General features: G+C 45.3%; 7 protein-coding genes across 22 annotated transcripts in view; 4 read left to right on the forward strand and 3 right to left on the reverse strand.

Moving 5' to 3' along the window:
* Positions 1-632: 632 nt before the first annotated feature.
* On the forward strand, positions 633-2,855 carry Noa36 (zinc finger protein 330 homolog Noa36). Of its 2 annotated transcripts, XM_026818916.1 has the most exons (7): positions 633-703; positions 942-1,204; positions 1,344-1,514; positions 1,634-1,865; positions 1,971-2,135; positions 2,274-2,408; positions 2,493-2,855. In XM_026818916.1, exons 2-7 carry the CDS (start codon positions 1,085-1,087, stop codon positions 2,627-2,629), a joined length of 960 nt encoding a protein of 319 aa, XP_026674717.1. In that variant the 5' UTR covers positions 633-703; positions 942-1,084; the 3' UTR covers positions 2,630-2,855. The 2 variants fall into 2 exon arrangements, with proteins under 2 accessions (XP_026674717.1, XP_017890932.1); XM_018035443.2 differs by lacking the exon at positions 633-703 and having other exon boundaries at positions 902-1,204.
* Positions 2,756-4,553, reverse strand: Spase22-23 (Signal peptidase complex subunit Spase22-23). The gene is made up of 5 exons (XM_018035444.2): positions 4,211-4,553; positions 3,850-3,923; positions 3,644-3,732; positions 3,388-3,491; positions 2,756-3,261 (listed from the first exon to the last, which is right to left on the reverse strand). Exons 1-5 carry the CDS (start codon positions 4,351-4,353, stop codon positions 3,132-3,134), a joined length of 540 nt encoding a protein of 179 aa, XP_017890933.1. The 5' UTR covers positions 4,354-4,553; the 3' UTR covers positions 2,756-3,131.
* A 300-nt stretch (positions 4,554-4,853) lies between these two features.
* Positions 4,854-6,897, forward strand: LOC108631475 (solute carrier family 25 member 46). 2 transcript variants are annotated; one of them, XM_018035427.2, is made up of 6 exons: positions 4,854-5,143; positions 5,211-5,218; positions 5,302-5,493; positions 5,578-5,634; positions 5,709-5,985; positions 6,069-6,897. In XM_018035427.2, the coding sequence occupies exons 1-6, from the start codon at positions 5,066-5,068 to the stop codon at positions 6,474-6,476; spliced, it is 1,020 nt and encodes a 339-aa protein (XP_017890916.1). In that variant the 5' UTR covers positions 4,854-5,065; the 3' UTR covers positions 6,477-6,897. The 2 variants fall into 2 exon arrangements, with proteins under 2 accessions (XP_017890916.1, XP_017890915.1); XM_018035426.2 differs by having other exon boundaries at positions 4,855-5,143; positions 5,211-5,493.
* Positions 6,898-7,679: 782 nt separating this feature from the next.
* ClpX (Caseinolytic protease chaperone subunit) lies at positions 7,680-11,777 on the reverse strand. 11 transcript variants are annotated; one of them, XM_026818908.1, is made up of 9 exons: positions 11,597-11,777; positions 11,195-11,325; positions 10,796-11,117; positions 10,174-10,325; positions 9,910-10,107; positions 9,669-9,817; positions 9,381-9,570; positions 8,326-9,227; positions 7,680-8,243 (listed from the first exon to the last, which is right to left on the reverse strand). In XM_026818908.1, the coding sequence occupies exons 4-9, from the start codon at positions 10,241-10,243 to the stop codon at positions 7,992-7,994; spliced, it is 1,761 nt and encodes a 586-aa protein (XP_026674709.1). In that variant the 5' UTR covers positions 10,244-10,325; positions 10,796-11,117; positions 11,195-11,325; positions 11,597-11,777; the 3' UTR covers positions 7,680-7,991. The 11 variants fall into 11 exon arrangements, with proteins under 11 accessions (XP_026674709.1, XP_026674711.1, XP_026674712.1 ...); XM_026818910.1 differs by lacking the exon at positions 11,195-11,325 and having other exon boundaries at positions 10,796-10,942; XM_026818911.1 differs by lacking the exons at positions 11,195-11,325; positions 11,597-11,777 and adding an exon at positions 11,356-11,539 and having other exon boundaries at positions 10,796-10,942.
* Positions 11,778-11,905: 128 nt separating this feature from the next.
* Positions 11,906-13,337, forward strand: LOC108631474 (serum response factor-binding protein 1). The gene is made up of 2 exons (XM_018035425.2): positions 11,906-11,997; positions 12,086-13,337. Exons 1-2 carry the CDS (start codon positions 11,962-11,964, stop codon positions 13,274-13,276), a joined length of 1,227 nt encoding a protein of 408 aa, XP_017890914.1. The 5' UTR covers positions 11,906-11,961; the 3' UTR covers positions 13,277-13,337.
* Positions 13,326-22,369, reverse strand: part of LOC108631471 (elongation factor-like GTPase 1) — a 23,820-nt gene continuing 14,776 nt past the window's right edge. Inside the window, exons 4-5 of the mRNA XM_018035421.2 lie at positions 14,499-14,686; positions 13,326-14,217 (exon numbers count right to left, since the gene is read on the reverse strand). Of these exons, the coding sequence (XP_017890910.1) occupies positions 14,029-14,217; positions 14,499-14,686 (377 nt within the window). The 3' untranslated portion in view covers positions 13,326-14,028. The remainder of the gene's footprint in view (positions 14,218-14,498; positions 14,687-22,369) is intronic.
* aos (protein argos) lies at positions 13,842-21,208 on the forward strand. 4 transcript variants are annotated; one of them, XM_026818917.1, is made up of 5 exons: positions 13,842-13,933; positions 14,165-14,380; positions 20,021-20,241; positions 20,331-20,502; positions 20,614-21,208. In XM_026818917.1, the coding sequence occupies exons 2-5, from the start codon at positions 14,288-14,290 to the stop codon at positions 20,860-20,862; spliced, it is 735 nt and encodes a 244-aa protein (XP_026674718.1). In that variant the 5' UTR covers positions 13,842-13,933; positions 14,165-14,287; the 3' UTR covers positions 20,863-21,208. The 4 variants fall into 4 exon arrangements, with proteins under 4 accessions (XP_026674718.1, XP_026674719.1, XP_017890918.1 ...); XM_026818918.1 differs by lacking the exon at positions 14,165-14,380 and having other exon boundaries at positions 13,846-13,933; XM_018035429.2 differs by lacking the exons at positions 13,842-13,933; positions 14,165-14,380 and adding an exon at positions 14,683-18,180.

Consider the following 22,369-nt stretch of genomic DNA (forward strand, 5'->3'; position numbering starts at 1 on the left):
CCCTTAAGACTATTACAAATACTTTGCAATGAAATCAAATACATACGATAGATTACGTATTTTTTTTTTTGAGATTTTTCCAAAGGAGTACACCTTCAGATTTTCGCAATTTTCGTTTTTTGCTAATAACTCCCGAACGGATGGTCTTAGGGGGACGTTTATATGACCATTTTGTAGAGGACGATGAGATCTACATTCTCTATTTAAAAGTTTCTCGCTAGCATCAACAGTTCACGAGTAATTTGCAAAAAACTGTTTTTCGTTTTTCGTCTATAACTTATTAACTATTGGCACTAGCGAAATCTTTTTGCACAGAAATTATATATCTCGTCATCCCCTACAAAATGAGCCTAAATACGTCTCCCTAAGTCCATCCGTTTGGAAGTTATTGGGAAAAAACAGAAAAACAGTTTTTTGCAAATAACTCGGTAACTATTGGCACTAGCGAATTCTCTTTGCACAGAAATTGTAGATCTCGTCGTCCCCTACAAAATGAGCCTAAATACGCCCCCCTACGTCCATCCGTTCGGGAGTTATTGAGGAAAAACGAAAATTGCAGAAATATTGCCGTACATATCGGAGTCAAGCATGTTCGCAGCCGTGAACGCTAGATGGCGCCACGTACACCGAATGTGGAAAATCAGGTTCGCTGTCGTGAACGCTAGATGGTGCCACGTGCACCGAATGTGCAAAATCGTTTGAGGTTAGTGCACATATGTGTAAATTTTAATTATATTTATATAAAAATTATTCCTTCTATAATACATTTACTATGTAACCTTAAATAATTAAGAGATATTATATACATTCAGATTATCTGAAAAATTTTATACAACGTGAATTTAATTAATTAATGATTACTATTTAAATTTATACTATTTATAAAAATTTCTATAATTTACAGTAAATTTATAAATTTTTATTCAAATTATATACTACAGATTGATTTGCTGATTGTGCTGATAGTGGGTGAGTCGACTCGTGGACGACATGATTGTCGTTCATGTCGTCAAGTGTAGAGATTCGTTTTACAATCAGTACAATATTGTGATTGTGGCCGCGGCGTGTGAAAGCTTTCGTGAGGATGCCGAAGAAGAAGACGGGACAGAGGAGAAAAGCGGAGAAACAAAAATTGAGACAGAAGGAGATAAGGACCGCGAAGGATCAGTTGGATTTAGCTAAATTTCCATGCAATGCGGTTATGGCAAGTACATAGAATATATCGTACAGATCGTCGTCGATGATCTCTTCGGCGCGTCGCGTTTTACGGTTTTTATACGCGTGCGATTTGTCTCTCTATATATTCATATATGTATATAATACGAGTTCATTTTAATTGACAGGAATGTGACAAATGTGGTAAGAAGCAAAAGAGCAGAGCTTTCTGTTATTTTTGTCAAAGTCTCCAACGGTTACCCATGTGCGCACATTGCGGAAAAGTCAAATGTATGCTGAAGACAGGTGATTGCGTCGTTCGTCATCCCGGCATATTTACCACGGGTTTGGGTATGGTGGTTGGTATACTAGTTTTATTGATTTCTTTTTTCGTTCCTTTCCAGTCGTGGGCGCGCGTCTTTCATTTGACATGTCTGCATGTTTGGAAAGAGATATGTGTAATCCTCTTATGCCGTAGGGAGCTGTGTGCGATCATTGCGAAGCCTGGGTTTGCCATGGAAGACGCTGTCTCACGTCCCATGCGTGCGTCTGTCCGTTGACAGACTCTGTTTGTCAGGAATGTGAGAGAGGTGTTTGGGATCATGGTGGTAGGATATTTCGATGTTCGTTTTGCGACTGTTTCCTTTGCGAGGATGATCAATTTGAACACCAAGCATCGTGTCAAGTGTTGGAGGCAGAGAATTTCAAATGTAAGCAACGGTTCACGTGCCGACGTACGCACTTCTGCCTGCTACATGGCCAGGATGTATGCGAGCGATTGATGATTGACAATTCACGCATCTTTTTCGTTGCAGGCCAATCTTGCAACAGGTTGGGTCAGTACTCTTGCTTAAGATGTAAAACGTGTTACTGCGAAGATCATGTTCGAAGAAAAGGATTCAAGTACGAGAAGAACAAGCCGATACCGTGTCCTAAATGTAGTTTTGAAACGTCTCAAACGAAAGATCTTAGTATGTCGAGTAAGTTGAGTCCATTGTTTCGTTTCATTTCCCTGGCATTAATCCCCTGGTGATGGCAGTTACCCTGGTTGTTTCTATTCTTCGTCATCTCGCGGACGAGACAAACGTCTTTTTGATTTTACATTTTTTATCACGCAGCCAGGAGTCATAAATTTGGTAGACAAAGCCAAGGCGGAATGTACGAATCCGACGCTGATGACGATTACGTCGACGACGATCTGGACGACGACGATGACGAAGAGGACGACGACGAGAGTGGATGCGACTATTACGGTACGTCCCGCCTTTTATACTTGGTTGCTTTTCGTATTTCTTTCTCTCGTCTCTTACTTGTTTTATTCCGGTCGTCATTTCTAGGAAAAGGTGCGGATGACGAGGATGAGGAGGGTGAGGAAGAACGAGAGCACGAGTCATCGTCGTCGTCGTCTTCGAATGGCGAAAAGGAGACAGAGAAAAATTGTAATGATAAATCGAATGAAAAATGGCATTCATGAATAATAAAGAATAGGTATCTCTATGTGGTTCCATCATCGTCGTCGTCGTCGTCGAATTGAATCGAGTAACCGATGAGAAATGTGCATTACCTCGATACAGTTTCATTGCTGTGATCAATTCAGTAGTTCGTTCATGACAAAGTTTATTTTTTTTCTTCGGTTTGCGGACAACAGAATGAGATACAATTAAACGAAACAAATTATAATAAAGAATCGATATATCGTGTCCGCTTTGTTTCTTTTCTCACACCAACCCCACCCACCCTCAGACAAGATTCACGTATAAAAATGTATGGGTTTCATTACGGTGTCTGAAAGAAATGTACACGTACGCGCACGCACTCCGCTTCCATGATCATGATCACGAAAAATAGCATCCAGTTTGTTTAAACGTCGATTTCATTTGTGTGTCAGTACGGAGTAATTATAGAGAATTTGCGAAACAACGCGATGATGATTGCAGGCATGCGTCCGTCCGTACGTATGTAGTAATCAGCCTTGCTCACACGCGTAACGAGGTATATTCAGATGGGAATAAGAAGGTGTGAGAACCGAGAGCATTGACGCTCGGCAAGAGCCCAGCGTTTGGAATGATGTTCCACGACAACGTCAACGTTACGTTCTTGTTCCCCCTGTGTGGGCAAAAAATGAGAACGAATGGAGATCAAGTCGATCATCAGTTTACGCGTCACTGCTAAGCGCACGCTTGTTATTGCTGTTTAACTGTGGTGTTGGACCATCCATGTCCGTACACGTACCTTAGTCCGTTTCCATCATCCCAGAAGTAGTATTTGGTATTCATATTTTTAAAATCGAGTACGGCATTGTCTCCGCGCAGTACTATTTTATCCCATAGCACTACCTGGAATCCGACCGATCAATCAAATCAGTCATTTTAACCATGTACTGTGCAGTTTACCCGATTTTGATCGTGAGGCTACAAATATTATGTACGATTCGAGTACTACGACGACGAAGCCGCCGCAGCACGGTAACAATAAACATCTTCCATACCTGATTAAATGCATTGTTCTCAGTTTTGTATTCTGCTGTCAGGTACAAGAATAGCTGTTTCACGTTCCAGTTGAACAATGGAGCAAGATGTACATATCGAATTTTGTATGTAAGGAAAATATTGTCAGTGAGTAATCATTTTCACTCGTCGATCTCGACGTTTCCAAACCATCACCACACGTGTGCGTATTTGAAAAAAAGGATATCGGTCTGTAGATCAAACGTTAAGTATCCCAGGTCATTCTTTTCTCTCGAAGCACTGTAATCTGGCACATTTTTCCTGTTGAACAAAACTTCAGTTCAGAATTATCATCGTCACCATCGTAAGACATATATACATGAATTGAAATGATTTATTTGAATCGAACTAATGTATATAGTAGTGCGGAATTTGGCTTGAATTCGATTTCCCAATGTATTGTTTAATGAAAAGTCAATGAAATTGTTTTCGAAATCTAGTTCGGGACACGTATGTAACGTTACACGACGACACGTGAGTGACTTGAAAATGAAAAATGATGAATCGATGGATTGAACATCTTCCAAGTAAATACTAGTTATACTTACACGACTACTTTTACGGTATTCAAAGTCGCGTTCGCTCTATAATCGATAAATACAGTTGAGAGAAAACAACAAAATGTTAGACACGCTGAAACGCTCAATGTGTACGCTAAAATAGCGTTCACGCGTGTAAAAACCGTATGCATCGTCGCGCGCGCGGTATGCTGATATTTACGATTCGAATGCACCGACTGATGAATTAAACGACGACAACGACGATACGGTTAAACGGATCATGCATTGAAAATCGAATTCTAACCGGACTCTGATAAACTTTGCTACGATTTCAGTTTCGACAACGTCACCACCACCACCATCACCACCACCACCACCACCGCAGTACCCGCCCGCAGTATACTCCTCGATGATACTGTGGGGAGAACCTTGACACTGTCACTGTATACCGTGTATGTATGAATGCATGTCACACAATTGAGCCATCATGCGAGTGAAGTGAAGCACTGTTACCCGCAATGGCGGCAGCGATTGGTGTGTGCTGCGGCCAAGCGGCCTATCTTGGAAAGTGTTCCACCGCATATTTCACGCCCTTGATCGCCGCGCAATATACATATGTGTGCGTGTGTGATACATGTATAACGCCACACACACACACACACACACACACACATGCCATAAAATATATAGGTTATTTTCTTATGTACGGCAACTTCAAGCAAGTGCAGATGAGTGCAGATCATGGATGCGACGTTTGATCGGAGTCTAAACTTCCTATAGTCGTAATGCGTTGTTACATTTATTAAATATCGGTCTCTGTAACAATGGCGGGATTGGACAGTTACGTTTACCGAGGTAAACCTCTCAAGCCTCGGGACAGCGAAAGTTATATGTATATTTATCATGGGCAAGAGGTTATTCGCCCCTTGGACGTTCCTTCGGTTCATCCTCTGGCCGAGGATAGTCCCCCGTCTGAAGGAGGTCAGTTTCAATCGAACGGGCGACTCGCGATCGAGGGCATTACGATGACAGAATGTTTGATTTTCAGACGTCAATGTAAATAAGTACATGGTCGCTGGTTGTGGACTGGCAACCTTAATTACAGAAACCTTGTTAGTACATCCCCTCATTGTTTTAAGGAGGCAGTGCCAAGTAAATCCTGGGTTAATTAAGTACCACATAATACCTATAACTCTGGTACCTATAGTTATACGCCTTCATCAAACGCAAGGGATAAATACGTTATGGAAGGGGATTGGTTCGGTTCTACTTGTAAAGGGGATGCTGCTGGCTGTCGAAGATTTTATTTCTAAAATAACGCCATGGCCAAAGTAAGAGACAGTTTTCAAGTTACGACTCTTGCCATCTGCGTGTAAGATTTCAACGATGTCAATGAAACGTGTCTTTAATTTTAGAGAGATATCATGCAATAGTTCGTTGAAAGCATTTGGACAGCATATTCTCCTTAAATGGTACTTATATATTTTACTTTTCGCATCGTCTCTTTGCCGTCGACTCCTATCAAATATTGAAGAGAATGTGACAGTGTTTCCATAGGTCTCGTGACACCCTTTTACTCCGCGTCATTGGTAGAAACGGTGCAGTCTGAGATTGCATCCGAGAGTCCAGGAATATTGGACGTCTTCCGTGACGGAGCGCTTCGCTTGGTCGCAGTGAGCAACAAGGGCAGATTGATCCCCATTTACGCTCTTCTCCCGCCGACCATTGCTTATGAATTGTCGAAATATCTGTTTACCATGGTCGTTCGAGGAGTTACCAGTCGCATTATGCACCTCAGACACAAACACTCTCAAGAAATAAGGGTGAGCAGTCGTTTGTTAGTACTTGAAAAATTTGTCCATTCGAAACGAAGATGGGTACCACGTTGTTTGTGTATCGTTTAAAGGGTGCATACAGCAGAGACGTATTGTCCGAGGCAGTCGCACAAGATATAGAATTACAATCGTCGTTGATATCTGCCTTTATGGCCGCGACGATGTTCTATCCTTGGGAGACGGTGATACAGAGACTACACCTTCAGGGTACGAGAACGATTATCGACAACCTGGACACAGGACGTAGCGTGACACCGCTCCTTACGGGATACAGCGGGGCGTGCGATTGTTACAACACGATCATTTCTACCGAAGGACCCCTCGGTTTGTACAAAGGATTCGGTGCTCTTATTTTAGAATTCACTATAAACGTTGTAATAGTAAAGGTTGTTAAGTGGGTCATGACAGAATTACGAACGGTACTAAGGCCGAAGCCGAAAACGACGCGAGATCCACAGTGGTATTACGATGAAATATAAGAGTTCGCTTGATCAGTGTCTCTTTTGTGTATCGATTATATAGATTGTATTATGGATTATAAAATTATTACGCTCTGTATCGATTATTCATCTATTTTTTCGTTGTTACCAAACGTTAGCAACGTTCTCGATGACTCTCAGCAGCTTAGTCGTATTTTTTATTCGTCACGGAATTAGTCAAAGTCATTCTACGTATAAATCCGTTGTGGCTGCGATCTCGAAAACGATTACATTTATTGGAGTGACATCGTTTCAAACCTCGTTGGAAAATACTTACACTAGAAGAATTGAAGACGCTGTAAAGATGCAAGTTATGAAACTGTACTATCTAAGGGTGGCACCATGTATTCGCTTCTAACGGAGAGAAGTCTGTATCCAACACTCTCGAGAATAATATATATCACACATTTACTTTCAATAACATTTGCTTACAGTGTTATGTGTACAATTATTTTCCTTTTTAACTTGCATCATGTATTTACACAGCCTTTCATTTACACCTATTTTGCATGTATGTAAAACAAAATCGAATAACCGACGAAATATTTTATCACTAACTAATGCTTAACGATTACGTCCGAAAATGTGAATTTCCTAAACTCTGAATTTCTCTTTCCTATTTCATATTATACATATATTATCAAAATGTATTGTTTAAGAATATTGCCCACTCTCAATTTTTAAAACTTAAACGCATTTCGTTCAATAAAACTTGAGACTCCTCTGAAAAATTATCATTCCTAAATGTATGCTCGATCGTTGCAACTACTTGGAAATAATCTCAAATTCAGATTATCCCGTCTCAATTTCTATAACAAATCTGTGACCCATCGTATGGTACGTAGTGAATTTATACCAGATTCGTAGTTGTAACAGTTTCGCGCATCTGAAAAAGTTTAATATGATACGTACGTATTACGTATACGCATGTGTTACAGAATACGCGCAAGCTGACAGACAGCTGTCAGTAATCTTATTTTCTGTCTGCCGCGGTAGCGTGTGGAACAAACGCACGAACAGAATCGCACCTGTAACAGGTAAATCTGTATTTAATTCATCTTCGCAACGAATAATTGGAACATGTCTCGTTTCGACAACGAATTTAAACGAATCGACAATGTTAAAATGTTAATTCGCAAGTCTCTGCCTGTATTTGCGTGTGTACGCGCGTACGTCTATTTAAAAAAAAAAACAATTCGCTAGTGAAGTTTGACATTTTTACGATTTATTTGAACACAAAGTAAATTGCATATATCATCGAATCAATTTATCCCCGTCTATACTCTTACAGAGTAATTGAACACAGGATAATTATAGATCTCGTTTTCGGATGTTAATGCACGTGTAGTGTAGCCTTGTCCCGTTGAGAAGCATCGATCTCAACGAACAGATATATTATTTACAAAAGTTCTGTCGAATCGAAAACTATCGTCCCGAAATACATAGTTTCTTCCGTCACACCATTTTCTAAGAGACCGATCAAATGTGCGGTGTGTCTTTAGTATGCATTCTTTGTTAATTGTGTATATGCTGAGCTTGTAGCTCCTCCTCGGAAACCTCGCGTTTTCTGATGTACTGGGGTTTCTCCTGGCCTCGCACGACTCCCTCGGTCACATGCACGGACATCACGTCGCTACCGGGGACGTCGAACATCGGTTCCAAGAGTAACGATTCCATGATAGCCCGGAGTCCCCTCGCGCCCGTTTTCTTCTCCATCGCTAACGTCGCGATCGCGTTCAAAGCGTCGGTGGTGAACGTCAATTCTACCTGTTGATCCATAAAGACGAATCACAGACCATACGTACATCGCGTACATCTAATTTGCAATTATATACAGTCGACTCTTTACCTTGTCCATTGAAAATAACATCTGATATTGAGGCACCATAGCGTTTTGAGGCTCCGTCAATATTCTGACCAACATGTCTCTGTCGAGGGTGTGGAACGGTACGAGAACAGGGAATCTCCCGACGAACTCAGGGATCATACCGAAGTCGATGAGATCTCTCGCTTCTACCTGTTGCAACAGCGTGTCCTTCTCTTTGTTGTCCCTCTCCGTGGAGGGTGACATGTTCGCGACGTCAGCCAAATTCGCGGCTCGCCTGCCCGGACTCTCGGAGGAGGGTGTCGCGCCGAATCCGAGGTACTTCTCGGTTTTACGCCGCGAGATCAACCGATCGAGCCCGTTGTACGCGCCCGATGCAACGAATAAAATGTTCGTGGTGTCAACTTGCAAAGTGTCGCCGCGTAACTTTCTCGAGCTGTTCCTTTCCGGCACGTTCACGATCGTTCCCTCCAGCATCTTCAACATCCCTTGTTGCACACCCTCGCCGCCGACGTCCCTTAGCTGATGTATACCAGGCACGGCGCCGATCTTGTCGACTTCGTCCAAAAACACGATACCCATCTGCGCCCTGTCCACCACGTAGTTCGCGTCTTGGAGCAGTTTCGCTATCACGCTCTCTATATCCTCGCCGACGTATCCGGCCTGCGTCAACGTCGTACAGTCGCAAATCGCGAAAGGCACGTCCAAGCATTGAGCTATCGTTTGCGCGAGCAACGTTTTCCCGCTGCCAGTAGGCCCGAGCAACAGAATATTACTTTTCTCTAACTTCAATTGATGCTGTTTGCTGTCCAGTATATCGGACCCGGACAGCGACTGATTGTCAGTCGACTTGGGCTCGGTTCCCGTAGGATATTGCTGAAATCCAACACCAAGCGAATTTCCAATCGTTGAAATGTGCAGTAAGTCTATCGCGCAAAAAAAGAAAAGGAACATGGTTAATTGAAATTGACAGGGACGTCAAAGATTCGCACGATTTTTAATAAATAAATAAGACTCTATACTATCGATCTTTCGTCTCTCTATAAAATCTTGTACAAAGTATGGAAACTATTATTTACGTGGTTTAAGACCTCTATGAGTGAAGGGATGATTCAGATCTTGTGTACCGCTCGGATTAATAGAACCCTGCATCGAGTTCTGCACTGGAAAATTATTATAGATTCGTTTGTAGTGATTATATACAGCGACGCTCAATACTTTTTTAGCGTACTCTTGCCCTATTACATGTTTGTTTAGGTACTCAAAAATCTGAAAATACCGACACACGTTATTCACAGTCTGTGATTCCATCGTACGTATATACAAAGCCATTTGTTCGCTGTAAAAGAGTTAGAAATATTCGTTACCTTTTTCGGCGGTGGCGGCGGTTTTCTATAAAACCCTTGCTTAGTATCGTCCGTTCTCAAAGCTTCTTTCAGGCTTCTCTTCGAATCTACCTCTGATAGAACAACGAAAAAATGATGGCATTTCTCGCACTTGACAAACCTTGTTGATGCTAACAGAAAAGATGCTCTTATATCTTGGATGATTCTCTTTGTACTTCCTCTGTAACGTTATTCGGGACGTGTCGGGCTTCGATCTACTTACAGACAAATGTTTCAACATGTGTGCAAGGATCCCCGCATTTCGGACAAGTAAGCGTGTTTTTCTTTCCACCGCCGCTACCCACGGAAGAAACACCGCCAGTGGTATCTTTACCAGGTGGTGTGGGCTCGGTAGGTGCTTTTGCCAAAGCACAGGTGACCGAAAATGATCTAGTCACTGCCACCCTCACTATTTTGTGAACTGTTAAGAATACAGATAATCATTGTAGTCTCTGGTCGTGTCAAGTACCGTACAAGATTCACTCACCATGGTTCGCCACGTGATTGCAAGATGCAATGCGACCAGCGCTGATTAAGCAACAGCGTACGCAACTCATTCTCGTTGTTCGCGTATCACACAATACAATTTGAAGAATAGAAAAAACGATTTCGCAGTAACTAAATCATACGAGGTGGAACCTAAATCGAGACAATAAGTTATAGTGATTGAACAGAGAAACGAGTAGACAATTTATGAGAGAAGTGTTAGTTACAGCGATCGATGACAATTATAATAAAGGTGTAGAAAGGATACCAGCAGCAGTACCTTGAATGCTTATTGTTAGACCGCGGGTTTCATGCACTTGTGGCGAAATTGGGTATGTAAAAAACAAAAGTATCGACAGGAGAACGACGTGACACGATGTTCAAAGGATTACAGGAGATTTTTACCGACTCCTTGCTTGTTTTGCATGAAAAATCGCGGTCCACTTATCAGCGACGCTATCAATCTCTTGAACGATGGAAAGAGACAATGACAAGTGATGTATGCATCGGAAAGGAAAATACGAAGTTGGACGTAGCATCAATATAAAAATAAACACGAAAGGGGCAGGTTGAACGTGAAATGCTTAAGCGTGTGTTCGAATGTATGAGTGGATGCTACTAACCTGACTAATCAACAGTTAACGTACATGAACCGTTCGTAATTATTCATAATTTATCGGTTTCCTCCGAGGTACGAGTCAGAAGTCGGGTTAGCCGAATGATCCACGTATCAGTCGATTACCGCGAACGAATCCGAGGATGAGATCAATCTAAAAACACGACCGTCTGACATATCGCATTACAAGGTGCAACAATCGCTTGAAGCATGGCTCAAGGTCATTCGTCGATTTCCCTCCGAAACTTCCCGATACTACATCTGCTGCGTTTAACGTTCAGTTTCTTAAGAGGGACGACGTTCAACACGCGTCCATGTCAATGAAACATCTAGAAACGAGGGTAGACCGAGATCAGAGATCTACGCGATGAAATACTGTCCTGCACCAGCAGACGAACCTACATACGTGGCGGATCAGTTATGCTGCAGTTTTAATCACGATCGTCGCGACAGAGACTCTTTCCGCTGTTAATGATTCAGCGTTTCACGATAAAATGTTGAGAGGCCGCGATCACGAGTCGAGCCGTTCGCTTTGCCCTTTAAACGGGACAATTTTCATATATTTACTGTTAGATTTTGTAACCGATGTTTATCAACGTTCTCCACACAAGCATACACTACACGCAATGACGTTTTAGCGAAATAACGAAACGTCAGTCAGTACGTCTGTACACACGACGATCACCCGAGGGCGCTTGATGTTGTGTGAATCGTACATTATTATTACATGTATACATACGTGTACACCACACGAGCAAAACAAATAATATTTGAATGCGTGTCAATAATTAATTGCACCATTAATTACCTTCTTCAAGTCGATCCTGATTTAACTGTCGAATCGATGGTGGCCAGTCGTGACCAGAGCGGGGTTAGTCCAGTTTTACACGTGCCCTCTTCCAACTTTCCTCCGAGACCTACTGTTGTCCTCTGTAGAAAGTGTTTTCAATTGCTTTCACGTCATTTCGCGCAAAACGTGTATACAGATTAGGTTGGTCGTTGGTATATATGTATGTATGAAAGGGTGGCACTGCGCGGCGCACTTTTCGGACAGGCGTAGGCGTTGCGTAAAAACAGATATTGTAATATAGACGTGCATCGCGTCAGCAGAGTTAAAAACGTTAACGTGTCGACGTTCGAATCGACGCTGCTCGCCTTGCGATATCGATAAGAATGATAAAAACAAGGAAAACGGAGATAAATAACGAGGTGAGTGCTTCCCTAACCCCGCGCGCAATGCTGCGTGACTCGAGTGAATTTTTAGAATAAATTCAAACGTTTCCCGTTTGTCTTTCAGTTCGTCTCACTGAGACAGTTCGTTCGCCAGGCTCGCATTCGTGTGGTAAATAAATTGACCAGGGAAGCAAAAAAGTTACGAGCTAGTCACGGTGACGAGAAACAAACGAAGAGGAACAAGAGTAAAGCGGAGAAACTGTTAAGGGAGGTGTTTGCGTTGAAACAGATCAAAGACGATGAGATATCCAAGTTTGGAATTGTTCGTTTCAATGATCTGCAAGCGATACTGCAGAATTCTCTCAGTGACGATGGGACGCGTGCTATGATCAAGATCATTCGTTACAAGTCTCTGAACCCAAGGATAGCTGCGTTGCGAGAAAAGTTCCCGGATTGCGAAGACTACATCACTTTAGATAAGAAGGGACCAGTGAATAAGAAAAGGAACGGTACCACGGATAGCTCGAAGAAGTCTTCGAAACAGTCCAGCGTAGGCGACACTGTGGAGAAGGTACAGAAACAGATCGTAAAGGACGTGGGAAGAGTCGTAGATACGGACGACGATGATGATGTGCAAGAATCTTCTCAGAAGAAGAATAAGGTCAATGGAACGGCCGATGGAGAGACTAAACAAAATACAAGAAACTCGGCGAAGAGATTAAAAGTTCCTGAAACAGGGACAGAATGTACGAATTCGGATACTGGAACTCTTGCTAAAATCGTTAGCAGAGAGGCGACTGTTAAGAGATTCACAGAAATTTTAAAAGAAACAGAGGAACATGAAGGTGGACGTGAAACATTGGAGGAACAGAATAAATTTAGAACAACGGAGGAAGAGGATGGACACGACGAATCTGTGAATCAGCTTTCTAACGAGGCAGAGGAAGCAGATGACTTCTTCTTAAATAGTAATAAAACAGTCCCGCGGTCGGATCCCGAAAAGAAATATACGGACGGTACACACGACGTCAGTTACAATAAGCCAATGAGTAAAAGGAAGAAATTTTACGATGGGAAAGAAAGCTATAGTGTGAGGTGGAACAACGAGAGATCGAAAGGTGTTCATCGTGGTCGGAATAATACACAGGAAGCAAACAGCACTCGGAAACGGAAGATTACACCGAACGAGGAACGGGATAGTGGTAAGAGTACGAACGAAAACCTGCACCCTTCTTGGGCTGCGAAAAAGAAGCAACAGGATATTTTGAAGCAGGGCTTTCAAGGGAAGAAGATTAAATTCGACGAAGATCAATGATCAGGGGGTAGGAATTCTATTTAAATTCGTACATAAAATAAATCATGGCTCATCAAAGAAATCTTGTGTATATACCTTGCCTCCAGTCGTAACAAAATCAGCGAATTACGCGACTACGAAAATAAGTTTTGTAATACATCGACGAAATAAGAATTAGAATGACACGGTGATCAATGGGGGAAACATGCGATGTGCATCGCTTTTGCTTTATTTAAATATCTCGATCTGAAACCAGTATAAGAAATGGATAAGATGATTCGCGATGATGATCACGTCGAAACGGAGAATTGATTTCACGTCTGTCTGCATCCAGCGCAATTTGTACGGCACCATGATAAAAGCTTGTTAAGATTTCGTTCTTCCTTCGCGACTGACATCGCCTTTGCCGTAAGTCGATTCGCTTATTTCGCGTTCCAGTTAAAGTACAAAGACAGTTAGTTACAGTAAAATGATAGTATCACCGTAATTCGTAGAAACGATGAATAACAACGGAGCTAGATGGAAGACCTTCGTCAACAGAAGAGAATCGTACAATTTGTCGTCAAACCGTTGAACTGTCGTCTTTTGAATATCGATGGAAAGTGACGACGAGAGAAGAAGATGAGAATGAATCGTTTTAAGAGATCTTTACGACGGTCGACGTGCAGCATCGATCAGGTAGTCTTATCAATTGTTTCGTATCCGATGGCTTCGAATGACTCGTACACTCGTAATGAACATTGTGCTGTCGTGCCACGTTTAGCAATCCTTGATTATTTATTCTTGGAAAGAGTGCGTTGTTTTTCCGCGTGCGTAACGAGCTGGGAATCCACGGGTAGACCTTTGCGTCGACGTACTGCATTTATATATTTCTTGGCTCTGTTCTCGCTGTCCGCTTTGTCACCGAAGTGAAGGTATTCTTCGTCCGTGGAAGGCATCCAGTAAGGATCTTGCTTGATCACCTATCAATGCGAATAAAACGTTGAAACATCTCATACCTATCGTCGGACGCGTCCACGCCCCTGTTCAACGATGTTCATTTATTCGTCTCCGATAAAAGCTCGATCTTTTCGAATTGTTCCAAGGATCAACCTACGGATAAAAGGAAACGACTCGGCCGCGGCTGTAAGTATTATCCGATCAACGGTTCGCGACCAAGAAAAGTGGAAAAATACCGATATACATATATCGAGCGAACGCGAGAGCGCACACGCGCGCATTCCCTTTATATGGAAAAACTTGCCTCCCAATGACTGAAAACCAGTTGAGGACTCGCCAGCCCGGACGTCTCAGTTCGCAGTTCTCTGGCAAGTTCAAAACTCTCCGGTACAGGTAACGTCGCGAGGACGCGAAACTGTCCACCGAATCCGAGAGCGCTTTCCGCGGCGATCACCCGGCCTTGCCTCTTCCCAAACACCGCGTATAATTTTCCTGAAACAAATCAGACGCCTTCCTCTAAATACGGTCTCGGAAATAAGTCTCGTTCATACGTTCTGAAAGTATTAAACCGATAACGGGACAAGATCGAGATGAATGAGATCGAAGGAGATCAGAAGGCGGAGGACGAAGTTCTCGGGCGTAATTATACAATTAATAACGGAGCAAGAGTGCTCGGTTCGAGAGGATTAGAAAGTATCTGTCTCTCCTCTCCTGGCAAAACGGCCGATCACTGATAACGGGATAAATTTGCTAAATAGAAGAGATCGCTCCGCTGAAACTCGGATCGACGCCATTGAACTAGTTCAAAGCTGATCCTCTGATTTCTTTCCCTGTTCACCGGTCGACATTCTTCGCTAGGACGGTGAAGGCGTACTTGCGCAGCATTCACGGTCCAAGAGTAAGGAGCATAGTTTCCGGTCGTAGGTTGCGGCACCTGCATTCGCCCGGCCTTCTTCCATCCTTCTCGCATTGCCTTGCCGGTGCATGCAAGAATCTGGCGTATCTCCCCTTTTTTACCCACTCCCGGGTAACGTTAACGATTCCACCGTGTGCACGTGCATGCACACAAACGAAACTATCTCCCCTACCGCTGCCCCTTGGCCGTTCCGTCTCTTTCTCGTTCCCCTCTGCTGCTACCACCGTGCCGCAACCTGAACCCCTCGAGAGGTGTTCGCCTCCTCCGACCATGCTCAATACTTCCAACGCTGCGGTCCACCTCTTCGTCTTTCTATCTCGATGTTCTACTCTCGTCGACCCCACCTCGCTCTCGAACGACTCCCCGCCGAATCGTAACCGAGTCTCGTGCCCCTCTCGCCGACCAAGAATTCATTCATGCCGGGTACAGTGGTTCTCCGAACCGAAGGACGGACCACGGAGAAACCTCCAGCTTCCGTCGACGATCGAACGATGCGCTCGATGGAAAATAAAAAATAGACATCCGGCTTAACGTCTACGTGTTCTTCGTCGTAAAGAATCGTCGCGTCGGCTCGATCGCTGGTTTCACCGAATCTACGCGATTTCGCTCGGTACTTGTAAGATCGCATCGAATCCGATCGGATTTCGTTCCTATTCGTTTTCATACACGGAGAAGAGTAAGAGTAACGCGGCGTGGATCGACAGAGAGGCACGAGGGAAAAGAGTAAACAGCAGCGGAGGAAGAGAGAGAAAGTAGGAGTGAATGGATCGCGGCCTCAATCAATGAAACAGCGATCCTCAAACTGACGATCGGCCTTCGATCATCGTCTACGACTCGTTGCGCCTGCTGTCGCGTCGTCGCATTCAGAATAATATAATATCAAAAGATTCGATTTGTTTCGGTCTCGGGCGGGACGCGTGACGCCGAGAGGTCGAGAAAGGGTGCTCGGAACGATAAAACGCTAAATACCAGAAAATGGAATAAGTATAGGACGCACCGAAATCTGTGAGGAGGTGCGCGCGTGACAATTGCTTGACGCCGTAAATGTTTTAATCGGGAAGACCGAGGAGACGGACGGCTCGCGTAGGAGAGCGTTCGGGTGGAAATTGGTCGCGAGCCAACGGGTCAAAGTAGGTAGAAACCTCTCGCCGTTGGACACCCACGCGAGTTCGAGAATTCGAAAAACAATATCTTTCGAATGGTCGCGTGCGTCGATCTCGAGTGCTGCGTGAACCGTGTGACCCGCCCACGCGGTTTACGTGTGTACAAGTATTATACTTGCTACGTAGGCTGCACCGATTATGCGTTTCACGTCGCCTGTCCCCACGAATATTTCCACACACGCCGCAAGACCATTTTCTCTTTATCCCTGCGTTACTCGTTAGCTTTCGAACGTCGAAACGCCAACAGTTTAATAACGCGGTTTCGCGTACGTCCGAGCGGATCGAATCGTAGATGCATATAATGCGACGCGATCGAGCGTCGGCTGACAAAATGTTATGAATAAAACTGATCGACCGCGAGCTGTAACGAAAAAGGAATGCAAGGACGCGATACGTGAAAAAGGGAAGTGCACCTGACGAGCCTCTCCTTTCGTTCGCGACGCGGTATTCACGTTTGGAAAAAGAGGCAGGCAAGAATCGAGGTACACGCGTACATTTCATAAATCGGCAAACCGTCGTTCGACACGATGAAAAAGTATCGTTTATATGACAAAGGTCCTGCGTTACTTTTCGGCCGACGTGATAAACGGTCGTAGGAGAGAGAGAGAGAGAGAGAGATAGAGAGGATGGAGGAAGCGAGGAATGGTCCAAGTGTAACGAGTATGTCTCGAGTCGAATGGTCGCATCTCGTTGGAGAAAGGTGTATACGAGTAAAGAGGAGAGAGAGCCAGTGAAGTGGAATGATGTGGAGTGGAGTGGAATGAAGTGGAGTGGAGTGGAAGTCGAGTTCTGAGAGTGTGAGGAAGAAGGATCTCGGAGTGGGGTGAAAGTTGACGTGGAGTAGAGCCGCAGCGGTGTGGAGAAAGAAGAGCAGAAGGAAGGGAGACCCGCTCATTCATGCTTTGCCTTTAGCTGTTAGAAGTTCAGTCGAACGAATGGTACAGGTTCGCGCGGTCCCTCGCTGCCGATGTTCGAATCGCGTTGCAAAACCGTAGTAAGACCGTAGGACACATGATAGAAGGCGGAGCGCGCAAGGACACGAGAAAAGAGTGCGAGCCACACAGCCGTCGGAGAGCGTACGACGTATGCCACGCTGATATTGCTGCTGCTGCTGCTGCTGCTGCTGTTCACTGCCGGTGAACGTGTCTTTCTCGTTCGCTACGAGAGACAGCCGTGAAACGACGAGCCGTTTCGTTTAACGAAACGAGCCGCGAACAGATTGAAAAGTGTATCGGTATCTTTACCAAGTGACATCGAACGAGCAACAGAACAGGGGTACTATTCCGTGGATTGATAGAGGAACGCTCCGAACAACGATCGCATAAGCGTAAATTATGCAGCGAACGTAACTGATGAACCGTGAGGAAATCGTTGCCCGCGGCGAATAATCCTTACGTGACGCGCGTGTACCATTTCTCGTTTCCGAATGTGTCGCATCGTTGCTCGAACGTCGAAACTCCGATTCAACGTCCGACAATCGATCTGGGTATTCATCCGATGATCGGTGATCGTCGCGATCACCGATCGTGAACAATAACGGAGGAACAGGCGATCTTATTATTTATAACGGACGAGGAAGGAACAGGAGAAGAACAGCGAAAGGGGCGGAGTACACGAAAAGGACACGAAGGATCGCGTGCGCGCGCGAAAGGATGGCCGATTTGATCTGTTTCTTATTAGCGATGTTCGGGCAGTTGCTCGTCCGCGAGAGCAAGGGTAGCCTCCTCGGCGTGGAGCTAGACGAGACCGGTCAAAAGTTTCTCAACGAGTATCTGTCCCTCGACGACGGCAAGTACCTGTCGGAGTTGCAGGAGTTCGAGGACACGGCGATCGAGCTCGACTTGATCGACCAGAAGAGGAAACATCGCCCGACGCACCAGCAGCCGAAAGTCCTCTATCAGATCGGGGTAAATCCTACATAATTTATTAGCTACTACGATTCGTCTTTCGCACCCACGTCGTTCGCTACTTAATTTTTAACGTGCACCGCGATAATCGCGTACCGATCTCGACGGGCTTCGCACGACGTACACGGTTCACGTGCGTGAATGTTATAACGTTTTACGTAACGCAGAAACTGAAATACGAGTATCTGCGTTCGTTCAATAAGAGATAAGATGCGACTCGATACGTGAGCGTAAACGACGGAAGAACAGTGTCCTCCTACGTCCAGTATGCAAACACGCATCTTCAATTGATCCGCGAGCGTGTGTATTCTCAGGATCATCTGTCGCGATGTATGCACGTACGCTCGTAGAGAGAGAGAGAGAGAGAGAGAGTGAGAGAGGGAGAGAGGTATGCACGTGTACAGGGGAACACTTGTATATACGTATGCAGGCCGAGAACCAGGTGTCATTTTCACTGCGGCTATGAGAGAAGCGAGAGACGCGTGAGAACTTCCGGATGGATCGCGGAGCCTTTCCGGTCCCCCTATTATCCCATTTTAGTTTGCTGCCACCGAAGGTTTTAGTAATACGTACGATCTTCTGGGAACGCTCTCGGAGGAAGAGGTACAAGGTGGGGACCGAAGAAAGAGAAGGGAATACCCGAGAACGGAAGGGAACCAGCAACGAGAACGTGTACGGAGAGTGGGAAAAGTGGTCGATCGTTTTAACAGGGATCTCGGTTTGCCCGATATACAGGGTGATTCTATCGCCAGTGGACTCCAAGTAACCGCCCGAGCAACCCCGCGTATCTCTTCTTCCGAACACCCTGCGAGCGCTTAGGCGCCAACTCTGTCTTCGAATTCGCGTGAAAATTACCCCCCGGTACCGATGCACTCTTTGCGCGCAACCACGTGAACAACGACGATGGCCGCAGATGTACTCGCCAGAAACGCGATCATAGGAGAACGTCCCGCGTAACCGATTGGAAATTCTCGCTCGCTGGATTCTGTTCCCGCGCAACGAGCGTATCACTCGTGTCAATCGTCGATAGATCGATGGACAGAGAGGCTCGTTCAGCATAGTTACAGACGTCATCGAGGTCGACTAAACTCTTATCTAGCTGAAACTTCGTTACTTCTCGTGCGACTGAAAGTCGCACAAGGGACTGCATTAATCTCACTTGATCGAGCTCTTTCATCGTTTATCTACTCGGCAATTAAAATCTAGATTCCGCTGGTTATTCGTCGTCTTAATTCGATCGGAAGAATCGGTAGGCGTGCAGACGAGCAGAAGTACAGAGGGAATTTGAGAAATTGAACTTAGGTGCTTGAACAATACGTAGATTGCTAACGACGAGTCGACAGGACGTACGTGATTGCCTCATTCAGCGGATTGACCGACGCTGTTTGAATAGTATAGTTAGACCAGATGTCTATTCTCCGACGGAGAGGGGGGACACATACCTCTCGAGCATGTTACATAAAACTTCCTCTGCTCGTTCTCTCTCCGTCGATCTCTTCTCATTTAGTAAACGATCTTGCGAGTTTTCTACGACGAGTCGAGTTTCGATCGTCGACGAGAGAAGTCACGTTTTTATTGCGCGCCGAGCAGATTTTCCGTGACCCTTTATCCGCGCTTCCTCGCGGAGCGAGGTCAAGCCGAGGAACGGTACGCGGAGGCCGCGATCCGCTGTCGATCGTGTCGTCGCTTTTCTCAGTTCTCTCCAAAGGCATAACGGATCTGTCAGTTCTCGCCCTACTACGTCGTAATTTGAAGAAAGTCGCTACGGAACGACGATCGACACGAGGAATCTAAACTGCGAGCGTGTCACGATACGTATGTTCACGTAAAAATGTTTCAGGACAGCGAGGACGAGCTGCCCGAATGTTCGGACCGGAGCGAGGTTTGCAGCAAGGTGGATTTGTACGGATCGCCTTGGGTCGAGAGACAGTGTCGCTGTCCGGATGGCCGTACCTGTCCCAGCAGTTTACACGGGGACGACGGACACACGATAGTCGACAAAACGCGCCAGTACAAGCTTTGCGAGCCAGTGAAACGTCTTCCGATCTGTCGTTATTTCAAGTGAGTACCGATCGTGCATACAGTCGAGAGAGGATCACAACAGGAGTCGTTGTCCCGAGTGGTAAAAATTGGCCATTTACTGTTTACAGAGACGTCACGTGGACCCTGGCTCCTGGAGGAGGCCCGGCGAACGCGACGGTCCAACGGGTTTACTGCCGATGCCGACCGGGTAGCGTACCTTATCTAGTTCGGAGGCAAGCTTACAGGTCGTCCGAAGGAAGTCCTGGCTTTATTTATGCGTTCGCGTGTTCTCCGCAGAGCGTAAGTTTTCGCCCATTGACCATTAACGGCGACCGAATAAATCTTTATCCTAGAATTCTCGTCCCTTTGTCAACACGACCCAATGATCCGATCCGATCGATTGAATTGCAGAGGCTACGCTGTCAGCACAAGGAGCCCTGCCGACTGTTCACCGTGCGAAAACGGCGGAGTTCCCAACTGGAAGAGGTAAACGCTTCGCCTCTCTGCCAGTGCCCGAAGGGCCACCGGTGCCCCAGAAGGCACACCGATCCGGGTTCCCTGCCGGCGAGATCCTATTCCGGCGTGCTGGAGATCAAAACTTACAGCGGATATTGCGTACCCTCCCAGTCGCATCATTCCGAGACCGTCTACACCGTTTGAACGCGCGAGAACGGCTGAGCGACGCACGACGCTGTGTACAGTCAGTCTCGGGGATACTCGAAACTGTTCGGAAATATTTTCAGGCGAACCTTTAGAATTAGAGAGGAAAGCATTTGGACGCGAATCTTGCCGTTCGGATAGGAAATATGTGTCGTTTATACGAGAACGTATGACGATCATGAGTTGAAGCGCGCCGATCGCGACGTTTTCGTTCACGGACGTGTCCCTGATAACGATATTATCCGACAATTGTACTTTACGTTATATTACTGCGTACCCATGTATATCGCTCTTGTACATAATTCATTCTCAAACACAGTGAGATAAATAAATTTTATTATCATTACTCCCATTATTCTTGTCACTGTAACGATCCGATCGACGAACCAGCGGCGATTAATAATTAAATTGGCAATCATTGTTATCAGAACTTCCCTTCGGGATAAAAGTTCTATTTCTTTGTAAAGACGAAGTCGACAAATAAATTCTGTGAACTGGGGGAATGTCGATACGTGTTTATCGAGATAAAAAGGGACGAGGATGTTCCGGACCGAAGGAACGGTTTGAATGCTCAGCGTTCGCGTTAACGTAACTCTCTGTGGCTGATAAATCAGATCCTTGGTTGCAGAAGAGCAAAACCTGTTTCAGGATAGAACGGCAGATGGCGAATGTACATCGGCTTCGCAGACCTCTCTGCACTTACCATTGAAACACTCCGCAACGAGGGATTTGAAATTTAAAAGAAAGAGGAGGAACGAAGTAGCACGCTTTGCGTCTTACATGAACAGAGAGACCATTACTGAATTCGTTCACGGCCAGAACGTCCGTAGAGAAATTGGACGTGCGTACAAAGAATGCGACATGCAAAGATCTAACGAACGTGACCGTTCTTGACCTTGCCTGTTCTCGATCTCGGAGATCTCAATTCCATTCAAATCTCCTCTCGAAAGAAGAGTCCCGATGAGTCGAGGGTAGCGAGAGGGCTTAATTAGACCGGTGACGTACGATCTACCGTACACGTGTACGACGAGTAGATCCTAGGCGGAGATACGGCCGGATGGATCTCTCGATCGGAGGTGAGACGGGGGCGAACCTCGAGGATGCAGGGACAACGGGTCGTACATGTGCGAACGAACAGGATCGTCGGAGGATCTGCAAAGGATGCAACCATCCGGCTGTTCCGTAGAACGAGAATGATTTCATGCTCGATGCAGTTTTCTGGTATTCTCGATCGGGCGCGCGGGAAATAGCGGTACCACGGCTATCGCTGCTGCTCCGATTTGTTCTCGCATCCCTTTTTTCGATCGCGATCGATCGTCCTCGCGAGAATTCTATCACCGGCCAGCTAACAATTATCGGATTCTCGCGTCGATTTCACGGTAACGACGATACCTCGTCTGTCACGTGGACACAGTTTCTCGTGTCAAACGGATCGATACCTAATGATATGTTTCGCGATACGTTTAATTTAAGGATGTATAGGCTGTATACTTAAACAATGCTAGCA

This window comes from Ceratina calcarata, unplaced genomic scaffold, assembly GCF_001652005.2.
Source record: "Ceratina calcarata isolate Rehan_Ccalc_2016 unplaced genomic scaffold, ASM165200v1 scaffold90, whole genome shotgun sequence".
Taxonomy (NCBI): Eukaryota; Metazoa; Arthropoda; class Insecta; order Hymenoptera; family Apidae; genus Ceratina; species Ceratina calcarata.

Bases quoted from the DNA above. Each gene is read 5' to 3' on its own strand.
- LOC108631475 (XM_018035426.2), top strand. From the start codon at position 4,987: ATGGCGGGATTGGACAGTTACGTTTACCGAGGTAAACCTCTCAAGCCT. The intron at 5,144-5,210 runs GTCAGTTTCAAT...TTTGATTTTCAG, and splicing joins TAGTCCCCCGTCTGAAGGAG to ACGTCAATGTAAATAAGTAC. The intron at 5,986-6,068 runs GTGAGCAGTCGT...TATCGTTTAAAG, and splicing joins AACACTCTCAAGAAATAAGG to GGTGCATACAGCAGAGACGT.
- ClpX (XM_026818913.1), bottom strand. From the start codon at position 10,243: ATGAGTTGCGTACGCTGTTGCTTAATCAGCGCTGGTCGCATTGCATCT. The intron at 9,228-9,380 runs GTAAATAATAGT...TTTGCGCGATAG, and splicing joins TCATAGAGGTCTTAAACCAC to ACTTACTGCACATTTCAACG. The intron at 8,244-8,325 runs GTAAAGAGTCGA...ATGGATCAACAG, and splicing joins TGTTATTTTCAATGGACAAG to GTAGAATTGACGTTCACCAC.
- Noa36 (XM_026818916.1), top strand. From the start codon at position 1,085: ATGCCGAAGAAGAAGACGGGACAGAGGAGAAAAGCGGAGAAACAAAAA. The intron at 2,136-2,273 runs GTAAGTTGAGTC...TTTATCACGCAG, and splicing joins GAAAGATCTTAGTATGTCGA to CCAGGAGTCATAAATTTGGT. The intron at 2,409-2,492 runs GTACGTCCCGCC...CGTCATTTCTAG, and splicing joins GAGTGGATGCGACTATTACG to GAAAAGGTGCGGATGACGAG.
- Spase22-23 (XM_018035444.2), bottom strand. From the start codon at position 4,353: ATGCATACGGTTTTTACACGCGTGAACGCTATTTTAGCGTACACATTG. The intron at 3,733-3,849 runs ATATCCTTTTTT...TTCGATATGTAC, and splicing joins AACGTTTGATCTACAGACCG to ATCTTGCTCCATTGTTCAAC. The intron at 3,262-3,387 runs GTACGTGTACGG...TTGCCCACACAG, and splicing joins GATGATGGAAACGGACTAAG to GGGGAACAAGAACGTAACGT.
- aos (XM_018035429.2), top strand. From the start codon at position 17,926: ATGGCCGATTTGATCTGTTTCTTATTAGCGATGTTCGGGCAGTTGCTC. The intron at 18,181-20,020 runs GTAAATCCTACA...AAAATGTTTCAG, and splicing joins AAGTCCTCTATCAGATCGGG to GACAGCGAGGACGAGCTGCC. The intron at 20,503-20,613 runs GTAAGTTTTCGC...ATTGAATTGCAG, and splicing joins TCGCGTGTTCTCCGCAGAGC to AGGCTACGCTGTCAGCACAA.
- LOC108631474 (XM_018035425.2), top strand. From the start codon at position 11,962: ATGATAAAAACAAGGAAAACGGAGATAAATAACGAG. The intron at 11,998-12,085 runs GTGAGTGCTTCC...TTTGTCTTTCAG, and splicing joins AAACGGAGATAAATAACGAG to TTCGTCTCACTGAGACAGTT.